Source organism: Ornithorhynchus anatinus, chromosome 4 (assembly GCF_004115215.2).
Source record: "Ornithorhynchus anatinus isolate Pmale09 chromosome 4, mOrnAna1.pri.v4, whole genome shotgun sequence".
Lineage (NCBI taxonomy): Eukaryota > Metazoa > Chordata > Mammalia > Monotremata > Ornithorhynchidae > Ornithorhynchus > Ornithorhynchus anatinus.
The window spans coordinates 51,822,678-51,847,939 of record NC_041731.1 but is presented as its reverse complement, the minus strand read 5'-3'; the positions used below and the strand labels follow the sequence as shown (position 1 = coordinate 51,847,939).

The 25,262-nt window shown below is 41.7% G+C and overlaps 1 protein-coding gene across 1 annotated transcript in view; it reads left to right on the top strand.

Moving 5' to 3' along the window:
- The first annotated feature begins 575 nt into the window (after nt 1-575).
- CNGB3 (cyclic nucleotide gated channel subunit beta 3) overlaps nt 576-25,262 on the top strand; it is a 128,840-nt gene continuing 104,153 nt past the window's right edge. The window contains exons 1-3 of the mRNA XM_029062187.2: nt 576-712; nt 2,536-2,617; nt 16,797-16,914. Of these exons, the coding sequence (XP_028918020.1) occupies nt 602-712; nt 2,536-2,617; nt 16,797-16,914 (311 nt within the window). The 5' untranslated portion in view covers nt 576-601. The remainder of the gene's footprint in view (nt 713-2,535; nt 2,618-16,796; nt 16,915-25,262) is intronic.

The window sequence follows — 25,262 nt, the reverse complement described above, 5'->3', positions numbered from 1 at the left end:
AAAACATTTTCGCCTTGAATTTGATATACTGACTTATTTCAAATAGGTTTTTATGATGTTTGTTATGAGATCATGTTCTTATTGGACAGAAAAATGAAGCACCTCTGATATAAATTTGACAAAAGTAAGCAAAGACCTAAAGCCCATTCAATTTTGCATGAAGTCAGTCTTTCAGAGGTGCCTTGGGATCAAAAATGTGGAATGATTTTGGAAAATAAGGATCTTCTAAGAAATAGATGATAAAACTAAAGAATTATGGTTCAATTAACTATGTATATTTGCTCACCATTAAACCATCACTGTTGCTCTCCCTAAATAATTAAATCTAAAAGCAAAGATGTGAATTTATTTCAAAATATTTTATATTCATTCTCTTCAAAAAATGGAATTTTGCATCTCTAAGTATCATTAAGGCCATCAAACTAGTAGTACTTGTTCTTATAATCAAGGCCTTTAAGGAAAGCTTGTCTTGGAAAATCCTGCCAGGCAAGCGAGTTGCTTCAAGGAATTAACCAGAACCAAATCTGATTAAGCCCCTAATTGGCTTCTATCCTACTGGCACAGCAAGAGCCACAAAGAGCTCAGAATTACTTCTGAGAAGATGTTTAAATCACTGACAGCAAGGTTCAACAAGGTGGAGCCAAAAGAAGAAAAAAATAAGAATGAAGAAACAACAAAACCACACATTCAATCTCAGCTACTCACCAGTGAGGTATAGTATCATTAAATGTCTTTGTGCACATTAACTCTGTTTTTATACTGATTAATCTCAATGAATGCTGCAGTAATGAATAAGACTGTCTGAGAAGGCCCAGAAGCATCATGTAGCACCATCTGTACTTAAGGGGGTTTGTTTCTAGAAATTTTTTCCTGTTCCTTTACATATGAGGCCCAAGGAATGAAAGATATGAGGAAAAATTGGGTATTGGAAAGATAGAGGAACAATGCTTTACTTCTGATTTAATCAACCTGTAAAATTTGGAGGATTTGTAATTGCATGAAGTCTCCCCTTTTTGTTTTAGTGGAAAAACTCAGATTATTTTTAGTAAACGGTACTGTAAATATTTTTTTACTGAACAAGAGGTATGTTCACAAGTTATGTAACCTCCCGTTACAGTGCTTAGTAATACACTCACGGTTTCAGAGTGAGGCAGGAAAAGAGCAGCAGAAATAATCCTTGTGATGTGCCAAATGAATTTTAAGAAGTTAAAAATAATCTGTATGAATCGCATGAGTGCAATGCATAAATTGGGAATCTTTGAACAGTAAAATCCAGAGACTTGTGAATTGATTTCCATGTCTTGTCAGAAACACCTAAGGCAGTGGGTCTGAGACTAGTGAATGAAAGTTCAGGGGAATATTGATTGCGATCATGGTTCACTCCTCCTCTGCATAGCCAAATGCTGGACTGCTCCATTGCTCTAGCTATTCAGGGAATTCGGCCACTTTCTGCTGCCTCTTCTCAGCACCATTAATAACGGAGAGGGGGCTATCTGGAAGCTGCAGAGAGGGATATGTGCTCTGTTCCTGGTTTTAGCTCCAAGGGAGAGTTAGCCAGAAATGATAGCCAAGAGATTTAACAACACCTTAATGATTTTCAGCCTGTTTATAGGTCTGACTGCAAGGGACACACAGTCAATATTGGAAGCATTCTCCTGGAAAAAAGTCTATCTATCAAAAGATGCCATAATGGGTTATGTTCAATTTTATTTAAGAATTAGAGAAAAGTCATTCACAATAGGTGAGAGAACCAATTTCACAAATAAGAAAGTCAGCATTCCCTGAAGACAGGAAGGCATTTTGTTTTTTTCAAAACCAATTTTCAAACATATCTATGATCAGCTTGCCACTGCTGCTTTCTGTGCTCTAACTCACTCTGATGCCAGTTGTTTGTCATGCCTCGCTTCCTCACTGAAAGTTACTCTTCCTTGAAGTCAGGTGTACGGGGACCCTAAAAAAAATCATACTCCCTAAATTACTAGTCTGTCAGGCCTGAAACTGTTGGTCCTGAGCCAGACATCAGCCCCCAATTATTGCCATTAAATGCTAGAACAATCAAAACTTGAAGGAAGAGCCACTTTCATATTTCTCAACATAGTTTTTTAATAGGCTGACTCTTAAATGCAAGCTTCCAGGCGTTTTAATGTCTCAGGTCTCTATTTTAATATTCCCCAAAGGGTGAAATGAGCCTTGAAATATTACCTAGGGATGAGAAAATCAATGTCTAATTGTTTTTCAAAAACATTTATCAGTTAGGCTGTGTGAAACAAAAGTACGATGTTATGGGTGATTCCTGTTGATTAGTGACTGTACCCTGGGATAATAAATTCATCCCTGTGATATTAATTGAGCCCCAGATAGGTTACTCTTCTAAAATAAGTCCCAATTAGTGTACAGCAGCTTGATGGAGGTCTGTATTTTCCATTTGTATTCCAAGGCAAGGGGTTCTCTGGAATGCCCTTGAAGTCTGCTTTCAACAGTCCACTCTACTCTTTGGGGTGACATGTTGGCCCATTTCTCTTTTGTCTTTTCAAGGGAGAAAGGAAAGCTGAAAAGGAACCCACCGAAGCCAAGACTTCTTCAGCCAATCTTAACCCTTCAGACCTAAAGCGGCAAGGTCAGTAATTTCCTGAAGGCATGTTTTCTATACAATTGCAGAAAGTTGTAGATGGAGTATGGTCGTGTGGTATTCTTTGCTGGTATGTAAGAGACCAGAGTCCCTATTCATATCTGAACCCTTGAGAATAGCCATTTGTGTTCAAAGGCGGGACTAAAAGTCTACAGAAATTGTCCCCAGAGTTCAATAAATGCATGTGGACTTGGGAAGAGAGCACAAAGATTCTTTCTGGGGGAGCCAGAAATATCCTGGAAAAATGCTCTAGGATTGCTTGAACCTGGGGTACTTATACAAAATATACCATGTAATATCGTATTACATGCCCAGTCTTATTCATATTACATCATATGCATCTATTTGGTGATTTCTGAGAGCTGTAGTGACCATCCTATTTACTGAATGCCTACTGTGTGTAGAGTACTGAACTTAGCACTTAGTACTGAACTTAGAACAAGGATATAATTCAGGACAACTGAGGCCTTTCCCTCCCAGGACAGAATCACTTCCTCCAGGATACTACCCACTCTTAGAGGCCCACATCAGCAGACCAATTCCTGCCACTTTACCCATGAGGTGTCCAGTATTCCTACAACCAATTATTTCAGCTGCTTCCAGAACTCTCACATTCCTTCTCCCAGCGCCTGCCATTAGATTGTGCTCTCTGAAAGGTAGTGATTGTTTATATTGCTTCTGTAGTATTCTAAAGTGATTCTCTCTCAGAAGATCGCAATAAATCCCATGATAATGGTCTGGAAATGTTGGGGTTGTCATGGCAGTTTTTTCAACCAGAACTGTTTGCCTGGATAATAACAAAAATTATGGTATTTGTTAAGCACTTACTATTTATCAACCATTGTACTGAGCACTGGAGTAGACACAAGATGATTAGGTTGGACCCATACAGGAGGGAGGACAGGTATTTAATTTCCATTTTACAAATGAGAAAACTGAGACATAGAGATGTTGAGTGACTTTTTTAAGGTCAAGGTCCTACAGCAGTCAAGTGGCAGAGCCAGGTGTTGAACACAGGTCTTCTGATTTCCAGGCCTGTGCTGTTTCCACTAGGCCATACTGCTTCCCTACATCATGGTTGTATTGTTTTTAAGTAACAGTCAATAGTATATATTGAGCACTTGCTATGCGCATAGCACAGTACTAATTGCTTGGGAAAGTACATAAAAGAGTTGGTGAACACTGTCAGCTTTCCACTGGGAGATTTACAGTCTACAGCGATAACAAATTATGTCTGCGTCACAGTGTGCCTGAAGTAATAATAATAAAGTGAAAGATTAAAAGGATGGAAAGAGATAATATCTTCAACCAATAATATTTACTCAACATCAATTTCACGCAATCAAATCAGTGTTATTTACTGAGTACTTACTGTTTACTAAACACTTGGCAGAGTACAATGCAATAGAATTGGTAGACCCCTTCCCTGCTTACAGTTAAGAGGGGGAGACAGACAAAAAAATAAATGATGCTTACATATATAAATGCTGTGGGACTGAGGATGGGGTAAATATCAAGTGCTTACAAGGTACAGATTCAAGTACACAGATGGTACAGAAAGGAGAGGGAGTAGAGGAAAAGATGGATTCATAAGGGAAGGCCTCTAGAAGAGATGTGATTTTAGTCAGGCTTTGAAGGTAGGGAGATTGAAACATATGAAGGGAAAGGGAGCTCCAAGCTAAAGGGAGGATGTGGTCAAGGAGTCCTTAGAGAGCTAGGTGAGCTCAAGATAGAGTAAGTTGGCATTAGAGAAACAAAGTGTGTGGGTTGAGTTGTAGTAGGAAATTTTCAAGGTGAGGTAGGAGGAGGCAAGGTAACTAAGTGCTTTAAAATGGATGGTAAGGTGCTTCTGTTTGATGCAGAGGTTGATGTGTAACCACCGAAGGTTCCTGAGGAGCAAAGAGATGGGGACTGACTTTTTTTTTAGAAAAATGATCCAAACAGCAGAGTGAAGGATGGATCAGAGTGGGGCAAGATGGTGCAGAGCACTGTACTGTTTTTGAGGTTAAGAAGAAATATTGAGGTTAAGGTGAAATCTCAAATTTCCTTCTGCTTTCAGACCATCTCTACCTGGATGTTCTGCCAACACCTCAAACTAAACATGTCCATGACTGAAGTCCTAGTGGATAGAGTTGGAGCCTGGGAGTCAAAAGGACCTGGCTTCTAATTCTGGCTCTGCCACTTGTTTGCTTTGTGACCTTGGGCAAATCACTTAATTTCTCAGTGCCTGAGTGACCTGATCTGTAAAATGGCAATTGAGACTGGAAGCCCCATGTGAGATAGAGACTGTGACCAGCTTGATTATCTTATAACTACCTCAGCATTTAGTACAGTGTCTGGCTCATAGTAAGCACTTAACAAATACCATTACTATTCTTACTCCCATCACTGTAAACAATACCACTATCTTCCTTACCTCACAAGCCCATAATCTAGGTGTTGTCTTCAACTCATCTCTCTCTTTCCATCCACATATTCAACTCTTCCTGTTGGTTCTACCTTCGCAACACTGATAAAATCCACCCTCTCCTCTCCATTCAAATGCTAGATTGCTGATCCGAGCACTCATCCTATCTCTCCTTGACTACTGCATCTGTCCCCTCATTGACCTCCTAACTTCCAGCCTCTCTCCACTCCAGTCCATATTCAGTCTGCTACATGGATTATTTTTCAACAGAAATGTTCAGTCCATGTCTCCCCACTCCTCACGATCTTCCAGGGGCTGCCCATCCACCTCCACATCAATTAGAAACTCCTTACCATTGGCTTTAAAGTACTCAATCAGCTCACCCAATCCTACCCCAGTTCAATGGTTTACTACAGCCCAGCCCAATCATTACACTCCTCCAGGTCCAGCGTACTCACAGTGCCCCGATCTTATCTATCTCGCTGATGATTACTTTCCTACATCCTCCCCCTAGCCTAGAACTCCCTCCCCCTTCATATACACCAGACCACCACTCTCTCCACCTTCAGAGCATAATTGTCACATCTCTTTCAAGAGACCTTCCCCAATTAAGCCTTCTTTCCCAGCTCCCTCTCCCTTCTGCATCTGTGGCCTATGGACATTTGATATTCTCCCCAACCCCACAGCAAGACTATGAGCCCATCACTGGGCAGGGAATGTCTCTATCTGTTGCTGAATTGCACATTCCAAGTGCTTAGTACAGTGTTCTGCACACAATGCTCAATAAATACTACTGAATGAATACATCTTTAAATTACATATCATGATTTATTTCTATTAATGACTCTCTCCCACTCAAGACCATAAGCTCATTATTGGCAGGGAACATGTCCTCTAATTCTGTTGTACTGTACTTGCCCAAGTGCTTAGTACAGTGCTCCACACATTGTAAGCATTCAGTAAATACCATTGACAAATTAAAATGGAAATTAGATATACTGGTCCTGAAAGAAGGAAGTGGAAAGAGGACAATAAACAGAATCCAAATTGCATATTTCCAAATTTCTACAATAACCTTTACTCATCTAAAGCCAAGGTGATGATGATGATGGTGGTCATGGAGTTTTTCCCTTCAAGAATGACAGATGAGCCTCTGTCCAGAGAACCTAAACAGAGGAATTGGTTCTAGTGCTATTGGTTTCTGTGGCACCTCTTACACTCTCTCATCCCTTCCAATCCCATTCCTGTTGGAGTAAGGAGGGCCCCAGATGAGCAGAGAGGCAGGGGTGCATCGCACTGCAAAGTGCATGCGGGGTTGTTGATGATACTAGAGATGCAGTGTTGCCTAGTGGAAAAATCACGGGCCTAGGAGTCGGAGGAGCTGGGTTCTAATCCCTGTTCCACCACTTGCCTGCTCTGTGATGTTGAGCAAGTCACTTAACTTCTCTGTGCCTCAGTTCTCTCACCTGCAAAATAGAGATATAGTAACTGTTCTCCATCTTACTTAGACTGTATTCCCCATGCAGGATCTGATTATCATGTATCAACCCCACGGTTTAGTACAGTACTTGGCTCATAGAACCAATTTGCAAATAGCACAGTTATTATTAGCCCTCTACAAGGACTAGAACCCAGGTTTCCTGATTCCCAGAGCTGTTCTCTTTCCATTGGATAAACAATGGAACTAGGAACACAGTAAGTTGCATTCAGCTAGGAATGAACCTGAAATAAGCCCTGTAAAGTAATGAAAAACAGTTTTTTGCAAAAAAACAGTGAAGCAAAGAGAGCACATGGCTGCAATGTCAAGGCCGAAGATACACCTCTGTTTTACAACAAGGAACACATTGTGAGCAAGGACACTCTGCCTGGAAAAGAACAAAGAAAAGATTATTTATTAAGGAAGGAGACTCTAAAGATCTTTGAAAACACTACCCAATAACTCCTCTGACAAACATGCTAAGTCAGATTAAACTGCATCAAAAATGACCTCCAACTGCACAAAACAAAAAACAAGTTGGATTCCCTTTAGAATTCTCACCTAATGATCCCCATCTCTCCCCTCCATGACTAGAATACCAAATTTCAGTTTGCTTTGTCCTCAGTTGTAAGAAAGTGTTTGAATCAAGAGAAAATAATTGTTTTCAGAGGGGTCAAGGAAACTGGAGTCGATTTCCCATTCATGTATCTCCTGGAGGAGATAAGATGCAATTATACATCTTGTGTTTACACTGGTGTTAAGTGCAGTGCTTTGACTTATAAATAATAAATATCATTATAATTATAAAATTGCTATGCTCCAAAGTCCACCCTGCCCTAACATGCAAAAAGGTCAAGCAGGATGATGCAATCTAGCCAAATCACTGTCCACCTGTGCAAACATTCCTATTCAATCAGTCTATAGTATTTTTTGACAGCTTATTGTGTGCAGAGCACTGTACTAAGCACTTAGGAGATTACAGTATAACAGAGTTAGTAGACATTTTTCCTGTCCATGATCTTCAACAGATTTAACTGTGAGACAATAACTGGAATCAATAGCAAGCTCTGACAACTATAGTAGAAAGGGAAATGCGAGAATTGCAAATATGATCACAGGAAGTTAAGCATGAGATAAGTATCCATTTGGTCTTTGAAAAATTTTAAGGGATGTCTAGACCTACACTGGCCAGGTAATAAACCAAGCCAAGAGGTTCAATGATGAATTTAGGAGTAGAGAAACAACATGGATCTGTTTCAATCAAAGCAGAATAGCACTGCTAGACAATTAGCCACCCAAGAGATGGATGAGAGAACTGTTCAGTCAGATACATTATTGATTGAAAATGATTTTTAAAGTCAGTGATGGAAATAGAAGTACACTTGTTTACCTGGGGAGATATAGATGGTTGCAAGTGGGAAGGACCTGAGGAGGTAGAACCATTTAAAGATGAATTTTAGAGTAGTTGTAAGGAGCCATAGAGTGCCATCCAAGGCTATCTGGAAAGATAGATGAAAGTTTATAAAATGCATTATGCTTTGATTTCCCTGGTCTCTATAAAGACAAAAATCCAGTAATTACTACCTAAGAAAAACCCATGCTAACAGTAACCGAAAAGTAGTATGGTCTAATGGAAAGAGCACAGACCTGGGAGTCAGAGGACCTAAAGTCTAATATTGGTTCCACCAGTTGCTAGCTGTGGAACACTGAGCAGGTCACTGAGCTTTTCTGTGCATCAATTTCCACATCTGTAAAATGGGGGTTAAATATCTGTTCTACTTATACTGTGGGACTGGGACTCCTTCTAATCTGAGTATCTTGTTTCTATCCCGGGGTTTAGTGTATGCTTGGCAACTGGTAAGCAGTTAAAAAATACTATAATTATTAGTATTCTTATTATTAACTTACTTTTTGAACTTACTTTAGCTACAGTGAGGCCAGTAGGTGCAATCAGGGAGCAGGTTGAAATTCTATTTAAGAGACTGATAGAACAGACATCCCCCAGCATGGTCTCGGGGTGATTCATTTAGATCCTGCTAGTCTTGGAACAGTTGGTCAGCTCTGCCTGACTGAAAGTGTGAAAACATGAAAGAAAGATTAAGGCCATCACTTCTCTAAAATCTGTTCTTTCTGCTTGTCAAAAGGCGCAGTAATAAAGGGTCTCATTCAGCAGGGGGTGAGGAGGATGGCTCCACTTAGATTTCTGTGGCATAGTTAACAGATTGGAATTGTAATTACTACCCTTGGAGAGAGACAATTGATATATGTGGTGTTAAGTAAACTTTCGCTGAGAAATAGCCCTGCACTGTTTGATTTGATGTGTAAATGTCTTGACAGCCGTCTCAGTTCTCTGTAAAACTCTTCTATTTCTGTTTTTTTTTTGTTTTTGTGAACCAAAAAAGCTAGGGAAATAAGATGATAGTTTGCTCAAAAAAGATTCATTTCTTCCACTACAGCCCAGCCTGCACACATAGCTCTTTTAGTGCCAGCTTGCTTACTTCACCTTGATCTTGTCTACCTCTCTGTCGGCCCTCTCTCATCCTACATCTTCCCTCTGTCCTGGAACTCCCTCCCCTTCAATACAAACCACATCACCACTCTCCCCACCTTCAAAGTCTTATCATGGTCACATCTCCAACTGACCTTCCCCAATTAAGCCCTCTTTTCTCTGACTCCCTCTCTCTTCTGCATCATCTAGGCACTTAGATCTGTACCCTTTGGACACTTTCTCTTCACCCCATCCTCAACCCCCTAGCACTCATGTACATATGCATTATTTGTTTATACTAATGTCTGTCACTCCCTCTAGACAGTAAGCCCATTTTGGGCAGGGAACATATCTACCAACTTTATTGTATTATACTCACCCAAGCGCTTAGTGCAATGCTCTGCACATGGTAAGCATTCATTAAATACCCTTGATTGATTGGTTGATTACACTTTCAGAAAGAGCCACAATCTGAGTTCTCAGGTTAAAGCATTTTAGGATATTAGTGATTTTAATTCAAGCAGAAACTTGACCCTAATTATGCAGGAGGGAAAGGAACAAGAGACTTCCCTTTCAGAAGTTGCTGGACTTCTTAGGCCTACTTGGTTTCCCTACTACACGAATCAATGACTGTAATCAATCAAGAAGCAGTGTTGCCTAATGGATAGGTCAGTGCACTGACCTGGCTCCCAATCCTGGCTCCACCACTTTGTCTGCTGAGTGATTTGGGGCGAGTCACTTCACCTCTCTATGCCTCAGTTACCTCATCTGTAATATGGGGATTAAGACTGTGAGCCCCATGTGGGATAGGGAATATGTCCAACCTGATTAGCTTGTATCTGCCTAGGATGCAGTACAGTGCCTGGCACATAGTAAATGTTTTACAGATGTCATTTAAAAATATCAATTGATGGTATTTATGGAGTGCCTTTTGGGTGCAGAGTACTGTACTTTTCATGGGGGAGAGTACAGTACAATGCAATAATAACATTTGTTCCTGGCCCCAGCCAGTCTCCATTAATATCAATACATGCCCTTTAGAACAAATCCCCAGACCTCATACAATAATAATAATAATTTTGGTACTCGTTAAGTACTTACTATGTGCCAGGCACTGTATTAGAGAAGCAGCATGGGTCAGCATGGGCTTAGGAGTCAGAGGTCATGGGTTCTAATCCCAGCTCTGCTACCTGTCAGCTGTGTGACTTTGGGCAAGACACAACTTTTAGGTGCCTCAGTTACCTCCTCTGTAAAATGGGGATTAAGACTGTGAGCCTCATGTGGGACAAACTGATTGCCCTTATCTACCCCAGCACTTAGAACAGTGCTCAGCATATAGTAAGCACTTAACAAATACCAACATTATTATTATTATTACTAAGTACTGGGTTGATACAAGTAAATTGGGTGTCACAGTCCCTGTCCCATGTCAGGCTCACAGTCTGAAGTCCCCACTTTACAAAGAAGGCACTTGAGGCCCAGAAAAGTTAAGTGTCTTGCCCAAGATGACTCAGCAGCCAAGTGGCAGAGCCAGGATTAGAACCCAGGTCCTTCTGATGCCTAGGATCATGCCCTATCTACCTGACCACAAACCAACCTCAATAAAATGAGAAAGTTTTTGGGTTGCAGCAATAAGGTCTGACCCTGCCTCTGACTTTTCCGGGTGTCTGTCTCAGGGACATTCCTGGCTGGCTCTCCAGGGGTTTCCTAGGACTCAGGCAAGACAGTTCTGGATAGAAGATAGTCTTATCTTTCCCAGGAAAAGTTACTAGGGCTCAGTGCTGAGGTCTCCAGGGCAGGAAGAGCAGGAGTTCTGGGAAAGTTCTCTCCAGCCAACTAGAATCCAGGGTTTGGGCCAGGTGGGCTGGAGTAACCCTTTCCCTGCCTTTCTGTTTTGAAACCTCTCTGGAAGCCAACCCGTAGAAGAGATTAAACTCCTCTACTTTGTAGATGAGACAATTCATTTAGTCCACAGAGTTTTTGACTGTGAGGGACAGGGACTATGTCCAACTTGATTATCTTATATCTGCTGCATCACTTAGCACAGTGCTTATCCCATAACAAATACTTAACAAATACCACTATTATTATTGTCATCATCATCAGTTGTGTTTATTAAATGCTTATTATTATTATTATCATCATTATCATTTCAGAGACATCTGTTTTCTCTTCAGCCTTGAGTTTGAGTTTGCATACCCATAAATTAATTTAATGGGATTTTTCTGTCATAGACAAAGAGCAGGTAATTTCTTGCTTAATCCCTGATAGGATTACACCCTTTAATTATTTGGGCTCCACGAGGAGCAATTTTCTGACTGCAATGGTGATTCCCATTAAGACTTTCTACACTTATATTTGGCAGGTGAAGACACTGAGTACTCATTTCTCCATCTAATTGATAACCTCAGATTTAACTCAGTTCCTTTCTCTCAGGCTATCATATTACTTTATGGCATTTGTTAAGCACTTATTACGTGCTAGGCACTCTTTTAAGTGCTGAGGTAGATACAAGCTAATCAGGTTGGACACAGTCCATGTCCCACATGGGGCTCACAGTCTTAATCCCCATTTGACAGGTAACTGAGGCATAGATAAATTAAGTGACTTGCCCAAGGTCACACAGCAGACAAGGGGCGGAGCAGCATGGCTCAGTGGAAAGAGCATGGGCTTTGGAGTCAGAGGTCATGGGTTCCAATCCCAGCTCTGCCACTTAGCTGTGTGACTGTGGGCAAATCACTTAACTTCTCTGTGCCTCAGTTCCCTCATGTGTAAAATGGGGATTAAGACTGTGAGCCCCACGTGGGACAACCTGATTCCCCTGTGTCTACCCCAGCACTTAGAACAGTGCTCTGCACATAGTAAGTGCTTAACAAATACCAACTAGAAACTGTGATCTTCTGAACCCACAGGCCTGTGCTCCATTTACTAGGCCACGTTGCTTCACTTAGCTATTTATACACACCCCCTACACTTAAACTATAACATGTGAGTCTCTTTTTTGGTGTGATGTCTCCCTTAGTAAAAATGCCCTATTCTCACCAATCTATTCACTCACTCCATATAGGAAAATATAAGGCATTAAAGATCCTTGTGTGGTGTCCTAATACTGTGCTTTTCAACTGGCAGTACAGCTTCTGTCTACCATATTGTGAGTTTCTACCAAATAAAAAGCCTCAACCCCAGTAAAATAGACAAGCTATCCCCAAAGCATCTCAGTTTAACTCATATTGTGCAATAAAACATGGCATTTTCTACTCTTGTGATGAACACCATAAAGAGCTGATGGCATCACTGCACATGCTGATTTTTCAAAATGTACTTCTGAGGCATTTTGCCAGTTTTCCCTGTCCAAACAGAAAAAAAGTGGGTATAATCTTTAGTTTGATTAAAAAAATAATTAAAATGATTATAGCGGTAATAATAATAATAATGTTGGTATTTGTTAAGCGCTTACTATTTGCCAAGCACTGTTCTAAGTGCTGGGGTAGACACAAGGGAATCGGGTTGTCCCACGTGAGGCTCACAGTTAATCCCCATTTTACAGATGAGGGAACTGAGGCCCAGAGAAGTTAAGTGACTTGTCCACAGTCACACAGCTGCCAAGTGGCAGAGGCGGGATTCGAACTCATGACCTCTGACTCCCAAGCCCGTGCTCTTTCCACTGAGCCACGTTGCTTCTCTGTATATTTGGGTGGCTAGATTATGCCAAATAGAACAAGAGTATTTCTTTAATCTCTTCTTTTTCTAGTTGGCTATCCTGGGGAATTAAAAAAAGTCATCATATACAATTTTACAATTTTTAGAAGAATATCATTTATGGCTATTCATGTTATGCTTGGTGCATAAAACATTATTCATTATTTTATCCTTCACTGAAATGAAAAATAACTATGTTTTATAGCTTTCTTTTGTTAAAATCACTAAAAGATTTGTTCTTTAATTCCCACAACAACCAGCTCTTTTTTTGGGGGGTGTATTTGGAAGTTTATTTTCATTAGAGATCAGATAAAAATACAATTGAGGCTTTAATGATTTCTAAAATTAATTGCTTACCGGTGCTTCCTGTCAGCCAGCTAAAGGACTGAACCTGAGGCTTGATCCGAGAACATGTCCGTTTCAAGTCCTGAGCGCAAAACATCTTTCACATATTAGGACATTTACGTGCCACTGAGTAATTGTTTAAAGATTACTAAAATCCTGGCTCTGCCACTTGTCAGCTGTGTGACTGTGGGCAAGTCACTTAACTTCTCTGTGCCTCAGTTACCTCACCTGTCAAATGGGGATGAAGACTGTGATCCCCACATGGGACAACTTGATTACCATGTAACCCCCCCCAGTGCTTAGAACAGTGCTTTGCACATAGTAAGCGCTTAAAAAATACCACCATCATTATTATTATTATTACCCTGATGGCTTGTCCTATGCGGATGGGAGCAAGTGATTTTTCCCACCAATGGGTGTGATCTATAAGGGTTTCGTAGACTGATAAGGGTGGTATACAGGCCCAGTGTTGGATGTACTTGAACTGGAACTCTCCCTTAGAGCTGACATGTGGAGAGAAGACTTGATAGTATTATAGTATAAAGAGGGAGAGCTATCCCCACCCTAAATTTCTTGGTTACCTTCTTGACAGAAGCTTTGGGATTGAATCCCAAGATATAATTTGGCATGAAGCATTGCTGAAATTAGGTGAATTCCAAACTCTTTGAATGTCTAGATGGAATGGGATCCTGAAAGTGGAGAATCCTATTCTGTCCGGGTGGGAAGTTTAGGAAAGGGTCATATTGAATAGGTAAAAACTCACCCTAGGTCTGGGAGAAATTTGCCACGTGTTTTGGATTTTTGCCTTGTAAAGAAAATGATGCATTCTTCTGACCATCTGGTCAGAAAACATCACATGCTCACAAGTGAAGAGACACTCAAGCTAAACTTCGATGACTAGGGCCCTTTTGTTGAAGTCAATTTAAGTTTTCTTAGATTTCCAATCTGTTTCAAGAGACCAAGCATGTGCAGTAATTGTGCTCTGCAGGCTTCTTGATCTCCTTCGATATGCCAGTCAGTCATCAATATTTATTATAGTCGATCTTTACTTGGCAATTCAACACTTAATTCCAGGAAAAGAAATGAGTTGAAGGTCAGTTTAGAATTACCATATGCCTGTCATGGTAGAAGTGTCATTTTACAGGGTCTCTTTGACATTAGAGACCACTGATCTGCTTCAGTCTTTTTGAATCCAAACACTGTTGCCATTGAATGTGAACCATCAGTAATAAAATCATTTGCGTGGGAGGGGGTGGTAAGATAGTCATTCTTTAGTAATGCAAGAAAAATAATGTTGCAAATGTCATTTGTGTGGTAAAGGATGAGGAAATCTGTCAGGTTGCAGTTTGAACAGACAATGATCCTAAGCTTCTGGATCATATTACGAATGATTCTCACAGCTTTATAGTTATTAAAGTACTTTCAAAAAGTTCTCATAAGGAAAATTCCCTTTCTGAACATTTAATTTAATCAGTAAATACAATTTATTTATGAAGAGCACTTGGGAGTGTATAACAGAATAAATATACATGATCCCTGGCCTTAAGCAGCTCACAATATAGTAAGAGGGACAGACACTTAAATAAATTAATAATAATAATGATGATGATGGTATTTAAGCGCTTACTATGTGCCAAGCACTGTTCTAAGCGCTGGGGTAGATACAAGGTCATCAGGTTGTCCCAAGTAGGGCTCACAGTCTTCATCCCCATTTTACAGATGAGGGAACTGAGGCCCAGAGAAACAAAGTGACCTGCCCAAGGTCACATAGCTGACAAGCGGCGGAGTCAGGATTAGAATCCACGACCTCCGACTCCCAAGCCAAGGCTCTTGCCACTGAGCCATGCTGCTTCTCCTAATTACAGACAGGGGGTTGTAGTAGAGTGTATAAAATATATGAATAAATGCTATGGGTTTCTCTTTTTTTTGTAATGACATTTGTTAAGCACTTGCCATGCATCAAGCACTGTTCTAAGCACTGGGGTGGGTACAAGTTAATCAGACTGGATATGGTACTTGTCCCACCTGAGGCTCACAGTCAAGTAGGAGGAAGAACAGGTATTTAATCCCCATTTTGCAGTTGAGGAAACTGAAAGAAAGAGAATCAAGTGACTTGCCCCCAATGTCACACAACCGGTAAGTGGTAGAGTTAGGATTAGAACGCAGGTCCTCTGGCTCCCAGGCCCATGCTTTATCCACAGGGCCATGCTGCTTCCATGCTGTTTGTAGGTATCCAAGTGCTTAAGCAATACAGAAGGGCTGAAGTAGCCCTTGGAAAGCATAAAATGGGGCGATTAAAAATGAATTAGTAAGGGTTCCTGCAGGAAATTTGATTTCAGAAGGACTTTAGCAATGGTGGCTTAGATGTAGAGGAATGGATCATAATTATTATCATCATCAATGGTATAATCTTGGCAATAGTGTGGAGGAAGCCGCAAGGCCTAGGAGAAAGAGCACACACTTGAATTCTAGTCTTGGCTCAGCTACTTGCCTCCTGTGTAATCTTGGGCAAATCTCTGCAGTCTCACATTTCCCCCTGCCTTCAAAACATCTCTACTTGGATGTCCTGCTGTCACTTCAAACTTAACATGTCAAAAACAGAACTCCTTATATCTTCTCACCCAAACTCTGTTCTCTCACTTAGTTTGCCATTTTTGTAGCTAGCACCACTATCCTTCCTGTCTCTCAAGCCTGTTACCTTGGCATTGTCCTTGACTCCTCTAATTCATTCAAGCCACATATTCAATCTATTACTAAATCCTGTTGGCACAAGCTCCACAACATCTCTAAAATCTATCCTTTCCTCTCCATCCAAACTGCTACCATGTGAATCCAAGCAATGATCCGATCCCAGCTTGATTACTGTATCAGCCTCCTCACTGACCTCCCTGCTTCCTGTCTCTCCCCACTGCAGTCCATACTTCACCCTGCTGCCTGAATCAATTTTCTATAGAAACAGTCTGTTTCCCCACTACTCAAGAACTTCCAGTGGTTGCCCATCCACCTGAGCATCAAACAGAAATTCCTCAAAATTAGCTTTAAAACACACAATTACCTTGCCCCCTCCTACCTCACCTCCCTACTCTCCTACTACAATTCTTTTATTGTTGTTCATTTTGGAGGAGGGGAGGCAGAGAAAGGAGAAAGATGGCTTCAGCTACCACCTCCATATGGATGATGCCCAAATCTACCTCTCTGACTTTGACCTCTCATCTATTTGGCAATCAATCTATATATATAAAGGTATATATCATGTACTGTGCTCCTCAATTATGTGCCAAGCTAGGATGTGGTATAAACTTTCTATAAAGAAACTCTGTATTCCTTGAGGTTGAGCTGACATTGACTAGTAGTGGAAACTCTGTCATCAACCACCCTCCCAACCAGTGTTAGAAGAAGTGCTAGAAGTAAGGTACTTGTTTCTGACATACCATTTAAAACACAACACAGAGTCCGTGAAGTTTTCCACAACTCCAAATGTGTGATGCTATTCCTGATTATCACTTGCCAATTACTATTGCCTTAAAATACACAGCTTTTGGTTTCTATAGGTTTCCTTTCCTCTTGGGTACTCAGGCTTGCTTTTCAGCAAGTAATGTCCTGAGATATTAAAGCTTTGCTTCTGCACTTCTGTAATACACATCTCAGAAAGAGAAATGTGTGTCCATTTTGTTTGTTTCCAAATGCAGTTGTTTCTAGAGTATTGTGATGTTTCAATTAAAATTCTCCTCATACTATCCTCTTTTATTAGAAGCAATTTGTGGACAAAATTTGCTTGAGGAACTGAACAAAAATCCTGATCTGGCAGACCCATCTGAAGTGGAAAAAACACAGAAACTGACCTATAATGGGACGGAGACTTCAGCAAAGTAAGAATTCAACCGAATATAGAGTACACTTTAGAGGCATTCTCTGCTAAGTTCTTCATGCCTTAGTCCCTACTATCAGTAGCTGTACTGTATTGTATTTGGTAGCAAATGTCTCAATAGTCATTTTGGATCAATCCAATATGACCCTTGATTTCACCCAGCATGTCTTTTAGAGTTATATTTTCCATCTCTGATCTCATTGTAATGCTGGCTCCCCAGGTCACCTTTTCATAAATCAATCAGCTCCCTGCAAATGTTATGAGCCCGGTCCACACGAAGCAATTCCACAGCAATGATGGATCTGATAATAGTGAGCAGCAGCCGTCAATCAGTCATTTGTATTGCTTGAGTGCTTACTTTGTGCAGACCACTGTACCAAGTGCCTGGAAGAGTACATACTACAGTAAATAGACATATTACCTGCCCACCACAAAGAGGCTTGAGTCTGATGTTTGAAGTTTGAATAAAGGTTTTTTGTTTGTTTTGGTTCTTTTTAACATGATAGCTAATTTCTCTCAGGTTTGACCTAGGGTTTTTTTGTGGGGTTTTTTGGTTTTTGAGGTTTGTTTTTTTTGGTTTGTTTTTCTGGGGGAATCCTTATGGATGGGATACAGAAAAGTTTTGGGTTGCACCTTATTGCTCTAAAGGCTAATATAACTCTAATGTGTAAAGTAACAAATTACTTCCACACTTGCCTCTTTGATATTGGGGGGGAGAGGGTAGTAGGAAATCCTACTTAACAGTGTGGTTTAATTGCATAAAAACTAAATGAGGCCAGAATTTCAAGTGGAATTCATGGGAGGCAGTGTGGTCCAGTGAAAAGCGCTTATGACTGGGAGACAGGAGCCCCAACTCTGCCTCTGGTTTTGCTCAGTGGCCTTGGGCAAATCACTCTCTGGGCCTTAATTTCCTCACCTGTGAAATGGGGGCAAAATAGTATGGGAGAGAGGCAGGGTCTGATATAATAGTAATGGTGGTATTTGTTAAATGCTTACTATGTGCCAAGCACCGTAGTAAATGCTGGGAAAGATATAAGTTAATCAGGTCGGACCTGATCCCCATCTCTCACTGGCCTCATTGTCTAAGTAGAAGAGGAGAAGCTTCTATCTTCCCCAGAGCTTAGCACCTAGCAAGTGATTAGTGGTTGCAATAATAGCAATAGTAATAGTAAAAATGAGAGTGAGTGGAATTTGATCGTGGTCATAGAGGATGGTATAAGGATTGCAATACAGACTAGAGATCTGGACAATACAGACTAGGATCGCAAACAGTGTGTACAAACAACAAAACATACTGTTGGCAAACTTTCTGGTGTGCCATTACAATCCCTGTACCTTCCTATGGGTACAATCCTTCTATTATTACTACTCTTAACCTGGCAATGTTGCCCCTGTTGATCCAGGAAGCCTGCTGTAAGAAGTTAAGATGGGCATGAAGTGGGCAAACTTAGGACCACCTCCACCAGCATGGAAGCCATTATTCTGCAGTAAACACACCAATCAGTCAATCAATAATTCATTTGATCGTATTTATTAAGCACTTACTGTGTGCAGAGCACTGTGCTAAGTACTTAGAAAAGTACAATACAACAATAAACAGTGGTTTTCCCTGCCCACAATGAGCTCGTAGTCTAGAAGAGGGTAGACAGCCATTGTTGGGCAGGGATTGTCTCTACCTGTTGCTGAAATGGACATTCCAAGCACTTAGTACAGTTTTCTGCACACAGTAAGCACTTAATGAATATGGTTAAATGAATGAATACAAATAAATAAAATTCATTCATTCATTCAATAGTATTTATTGAGCGCTTACTATGTGCAGAGCACTGTACTAAGCGCTTGGGATGAACAAGTCGGCAACAGATACAGTCCCTGCCGTTTGACGGGCTTACAGTCTAATCGGGGGAGATGGACAGACAAGAACAATGGCAATAAATAGAGTCAAGGGGAAGAACATCTCGTAAAAACAATGGCAACTAAATAGAATCAAGGCGATGTACAATTCATTAACAAAATAAATAGGGTAATGGAAATATATACAGTTGAGCAGACGAGTACAGTGCTGTGGGGATGGGAAGGGAGAGGTGGAGGAGCAGAGGGAAAAGGGGAAAAAGAGGGTTTAGCTGCGGAGAGGTAAAGGGGGGGTGGCAGAGGGAGTAGAGGGAGAAGAGGAGCTCAGTCTGGGAAGGCCTCTTGGAGGAGGTGAGTTTTAAGTAGGGTTTTGAAGAGGGGAAGAGAATCAGTTTGGCGGAGGTGAGGAGGGAGGGCGTTCCAGGACCGCGGGAGGACGTGGCCCGGGGGTCGACGGCGGGATAGGCGAGACTGAGGGACAGTGAGGAGGTGGGCAGCAGAGGAGCGGAGTATGCGGGGTGGGTGGTAGAAAGAGAGAAGGGAGGAGAGGTAGGAAGGGGCAAGGTGATGGAGAGCCTTGAAGCCTAGAGTGAGGAGTTTTTGTTTGGAGCGGAGGTTGATAGGCAACCACTGGAGTTGTTTAAGAAGGGGAGTGACATGCCCAGATCGTTTCTGCAGGAAGATGAGCCGGGCAGCGGAGTGAAGAATAGACTGGAGCGGGGCGAGAGAGGAGGAAGGGAGGTCAGAGAGAAGGCTGACACAGTAGTCTAGCCGGGATATAACGAGACCCTGTAACAGTAAGGTAGCCGTTTGGGTGGAGAGGAAAGGGCGGATCTTGGCGATATTGTAGAGGTGAAACCGGCAGGTCTCGGTAACGGATAGGATGCGTGGGGTGAACGAGAGAGACGAGTCAAGGATGACACCGAGATTGCGGGCCCGAGAGACGGGAAGGATGGTCGTGCCATCCACGGTGATAGAGAAGTCTGGGAGAGGACCGGGTTTGGGAGGGAAGATGAGGAGCTCAGTCTTGCTCATGTTGAGTTTTAGGTGGCGGGCCGACATCCAGGTGGAGACGTCCTGCAATTGTAATGTACTTTCCCAAGCACTTAGTACAGTGCTCTGCACACAGTAAGTGCTTAACAAATACCATGGACTGATTGATTTAGTGCTTACCCTGTAAAGAGTACCATATTAAGAGGTTGGGAAAGTGCCATACAATGGAGTTGGTAGATATGGTTCCCGCCCTCAAGGAGTTGTTCCCCAAACTCAGTGGTCCCTCATTCCAACCCTGTGTTTCTAACACATGGTCACCTCATCCCTTTGTGAAGGCCTCAAACCTTCACAGGAGGGGCCCACCCCTCTTTCCTCCTTACCTAAAATTACTCCATCTCATTTTCTGTGTTAGACTTCAATTTCTCAACTTATTTCTTCTTTTACATTTTATGCCTCCTTAATGTATAAATCTGTCTTGGACATGAAGAAGCAGCTTTTTCCTCCTCAGTAAATATTTCATTGTTAAAAATCAGTTATTTCCTTTCATCTGTGCTAGAAACTGTGGCATAACCAACAGGAATAATTAAGAGAACCAGTAATCTTTTACACTGCCTGAGGAATACATTTATATAAATAAATCCCACTAGCTACTGGAAATGTCATAAAGAAAGAATGGCAATTTAAATGTGAATCAGCAGATCGACAATAAAACGCAACAAAAAGCTCCTTCATTGTGCCATTTCTTGGTATGTTATTATGGGCCTGCTGATCCAATTTTGAATTGCTTAACCATGGTTAATATAATTGCAATATGCTTACAGAACAATAAAGGCATATACTTCTTATTCAACAGGCAAGAAAAGTTGCCAGTCTGAAAAGAAGTTAAAAATACCATTTTTTTCTTCTCTTCTAGCAGCTGCTCTAATTTGTTATAATTTGTGCTTGTCAATAGGAGTTTTGCTGAATATCTAGGACTCGATGTATTTCTGATGGAACAATAGACTTCACAAAAGGAGGGTACATTTTTGATAAACATAAATTTGTACATACAGGAAAATAAATTTAGGCTTGCTTGGCCAATGAAAAATGCAGTTTGACAAAAATGTAATCGTTCATATTCTGTGGGGAGAGAGAGGTGAAAGAAAGGGAAGAAAGAGAAAAAGAAAAACGAGACAGTGAAGAGACAAGAAGGGGAGGGAGAGGAGGAGAGAATGAGGAGCCATATTTAAGTAAATATCCTTATATTCTAAAATTTCCCTAACCTGTCATTTATTTTAATGCTTGTCTCCCCCATTAGACTGAAAGTTCCCTGTGGACATAGACTGAATCTACCAACACTGTAATATTGTATTTTCCAGAGTGCTTAGTACAGTGCTCTGCACAAAGTAAGTGCTCAGTAAATTCCATTGATTGATTAATTGAAAAATATGATTAAACTCCTAGATATGGTTTACAATATTACTTTTTGGCCCCAGAAATCATCTGTGGAGCATTTCACATCTGCAAAATAATTTTCAGATATATTTGTTTATTACTAAACTAAACACATCTCTGAAGTGAATAAGAATTGGAATCTCATATGGAAAATGAAACCTGATGTCTGGAGAGGCTGTCTAACCCAGAGTAACATCACAAGTCAGAGACTCAGCCAAGCTTAGAAAATCTTCTGAAAACCTACTCCCTTGACAAACCTCAACTTTAGCTCTGTGAGCCAATATACCTACGAATTTTTGATATCTGATGAGAATTCATCCTATTATATTGAACTCTTCTAAGTACTCAGCATAGTGCTCTGCAAACAGTAAGTGCTTAGTAAATGCCATTGATTGATTGATTGCATTCATATTTGTCTTGATTGCCAAATATCATGAAGAGTTCATTGAGGTCCTTGTTATCAAAGAAACCCAGAACTACCTGAGGAGTGGATAGCCAGTCCTCTTCTCATATAAGAGGATGCTTCTCCAGAAGGGCTGCCAGCTAGTGAGGTTTCTCTGTGGTAACAGTGCTTGGCATATAGTAAGCGCTAACCAATACCATTATTATTTTTGAGTGGATTATGAGGAGGCAGATGCCCTGGGGCTAGGAGGAGATGGGAGGCAGTGGGAGGATAAAACTACCCGAAGAATGGGTGACAAATATCCAGTGGCATTTTTAGTAAGTGCTTACTACTAAGCCTGGGGTAATTCTAAGCTAATCAGGTTGCACATAGACCCTGTCCTACATGGGGCTCACAGTCTTAATCTCCATTTTACAAATGAGGTAACTGAGGCACAGAGAAGTGAAGTGACTTGCCCAAGGTCACACAACAGACAAGTGGGGATTAGAACCCAGGCCCTTCTGACTCCTAGCCTGTGCTCTATTCACTAGGCCACGCTGCTTCTCCACCCTATGTCACAGTTTGAGCCCAAGACCAACTCTCTGGCAGTTTGCTGTCTAGGCTCTGGAACCTAGTCGCAGGCCTGTCTCCCTCCTTTCAACCTAATAGCTGTCACTTCGAGGACGTGGCTCCTAACCTAACCCTCACCCTCCGACCCTTTAGACAGTAATCTTGTTGTGGGCAGGGAATGTGAATGTTGTACTGTTATATTGTACTCTCTCAAGCACTTAGTACAGTACACATGATAAGTGTGACTGACTGACTCTCTGCAACCATCCCCTGAGGCCAAAAAATGAAGAATTGGGTTCATTCTCTGATTAAGCCCTGTTTTCCCTGATTCCCTCCCCCTTCCATGTCCCTATGCATTTGGATCTGTACCCTTTAAGCACTTGATAGTCACCCGCCCTCGGTGCCACAGCACTTATGTACATTTAAGTAATTTATTCATATTAGTAAATATTTCCCCCCTCCATTCATTCCATTGTATTTATTGAGCACCTTCTATGTGCAGAGCACTGCGCAAGCACTTGGGAGAGTACACTATAACATCAGACACATTCCCTGCCCACAACAAGTTCACAGTCTAGAGAGGGACACAGACATAAATGTAAATGAATAGATAAATAAATTACAGATATATACATATGCGCTGTGAGGAAGGGAGGGAGGATGAATGAAGGAGCAAGTATAAGAGGCACAGAAGAGAGTGGAAGAAGAGGAGTGGAGGGCTCAGTCAGGGAAGACTTCCTAGAGGAGATGCGCCTTCAATAAGGATTTGAAGTGGGGGAGAGCAGTTATCTGTCTGATATGAGTTGGGAGGGCATTCTAGGCCAAAGGTAGGATGGGGGTGAGAGGTCAGTGGGGAGATAGACGAGTTTGAAGTAAGTTAGAGTGTAAACTCCTTGTAGGCAGGGAACATGTATACCAATTCTGTTTCATTGTACTCTCCCAAGAGAAGTACAATGGTTTGGGACTAAGAAGGAGCACGGACTTGGGAGTCAGAGAGTCAGGAGTCTAATCTGGGTTCCTTCATTCATCTGCTGTGTAACCTTGGGCAAGTCACTTAAATTCTCTGTGCCTCTGTTTCCTAATTTGTATAATGGAAGCAGCGTGGCTCGGTGGAAAAGAGCCTGGGCTTCGGAGTCAGAAGTCATGAGTTCGACTCGTGGCTCTGCCACTTGTCAGCTGTGTGACTGTGGGCAAGTCGCTTAACTTCTCTGTAGCTCAGTTACCTCATCTGTAAAATGGGGATTAACTGTGAGCCTCATGTGGGACAACCTGATTACCCTGTATCTACCCCAGCGCTTAGAACAGTGCTCTGCACATAGTAAGTGCTTAACAAATACCAACATTATTATTATTATTATTATTATTATTATTAATGGGGATTAAAACCGTGAACCACAAGTTGGACATGGACTGTGATCAACCTGATTAGCTTGTATCCTGCCCAGTGCTTAGTACAGTGCCTGGCACATAGTAAGAATTTTACATATACCATCGAAACAAAGTGCTTTGAGCAGTGCTCTGCATGCAGTAAGCACTGAATAATTATCATTGATTGAGTCTGTAAGTCTCTATCTTGGCCCTATCTTCTGTCTTGCAAGGCACTGAGCCCCGCGTGCTTCAGATTCAGATGAGTAAAACCAAACGGAGGTCTATGTCACTGCCTGTCCTTCTTTACTGGCTTGCCGACCCATGCCTCTCCTCCCAGCTTCTCATTTGCCACCAGAGCTGAGTTAGAAGACAGAAATAGGAAGTGTTTTACAGTCAGTGAATCTCACTACAACAGCCTTGCAGCTTAGTCGTGACCCCCAGCACAGCCCAAGGGAAGATGGAGAAACAGCTGGAAAATCGGTAGCATGGCTTAATGTCTAGAGCATGGATCTGGGAGTCAGAAGGACCTGCATTTTAATCCTGGCTCCACCATATCCTCTAGATGACCTTGGCAAGTCACTTCACTTCTCTTTGTGTCAGTTACCTCATCTGTATAACAGGGATAAGAGTGTGAGCCCCATGTGGGACAGGGACTGTATCCAACCTGATTAACTTGTATCTATCCCAGTGCTTAGAACAGTGCTTGGCACATGGTAAGTCCTAAGAAGTACTATAATTATTATTAAGTGGACATGTGTACAACAGAAGGCAAGTGCTCAAGAAGTAGTAGCAGATGATGAAGATGAGTTATCAAAAAAGGGAAGGGACACTAAGTTACCTGAGAAACATTGTGGAGTCAGACTCTAAGGACATATCTTGGTACCTCTAAACCCATCATTTCTTAGGCTTTGGGGCTATACCTGACAGACCTTAGCTATTCAAAAGATACAGGAGACAGCATTTACCTAGCTTGTGTAAGAAGCAGCGTGGCTCAGTGGAAAGAGCACGGGCTTGGGACTCAGAGGTCGATCGTTCTAAGTGGTAAAGTGGGGATTAAGATGTGGGCCCCATGTGGACCAACCTGATAACCTTGTATCTACCCAGCGCTTAAAACAGTGCTTGGCAAATAGTAAGCACTCAACACATACTAAAATTATTAGAGAAGCAGTGTGTCTTAGTGGAAAGAGCCTGGGCTTGGGAGTCAGAGGTCATGGGTTCTAATTCCGGCTCCGCCACTTGTTAGCTGGGTGACTTTGGGCCAGTCACTTCACTTCTCTGGGCCTCAGTTACCTCATCTGTAAAATGGGGATTAAGACTGTGAGTCCCACGTGGGACAACCTGATTACATTGTATCTACCCCAGCGCTTAGAACAGTGCTTGGCACATAGTAAGCACTTAACAAATACCATTATTATTTTATTTTTTATTACAATACAACAATATAACCGACACATTCCCTGACCACAATGACCTCACCTCAGGAGACACTGGACACTTCCTTTCGGTCTTGGGCACCACTCCAAGCAACTTCAGCCCTCTGTCTTGCCAATGCCACTGCCATGCAAAGCAGGAGAGTAGCAGGCTTGGCAGTGTCTTCCCAGGGAGTGTGGTTTGGTCTTAGTCTCTACACATTACCACAGGAGGACTTGAGGACCTTCACTTCCCCTCTTTCTGGTACCATCCCTTCGGGCCTATTTGGGCTTATGCTAGGCCTGGAAATCAATCAATCAATCAATCAGTGTTTATGGAGT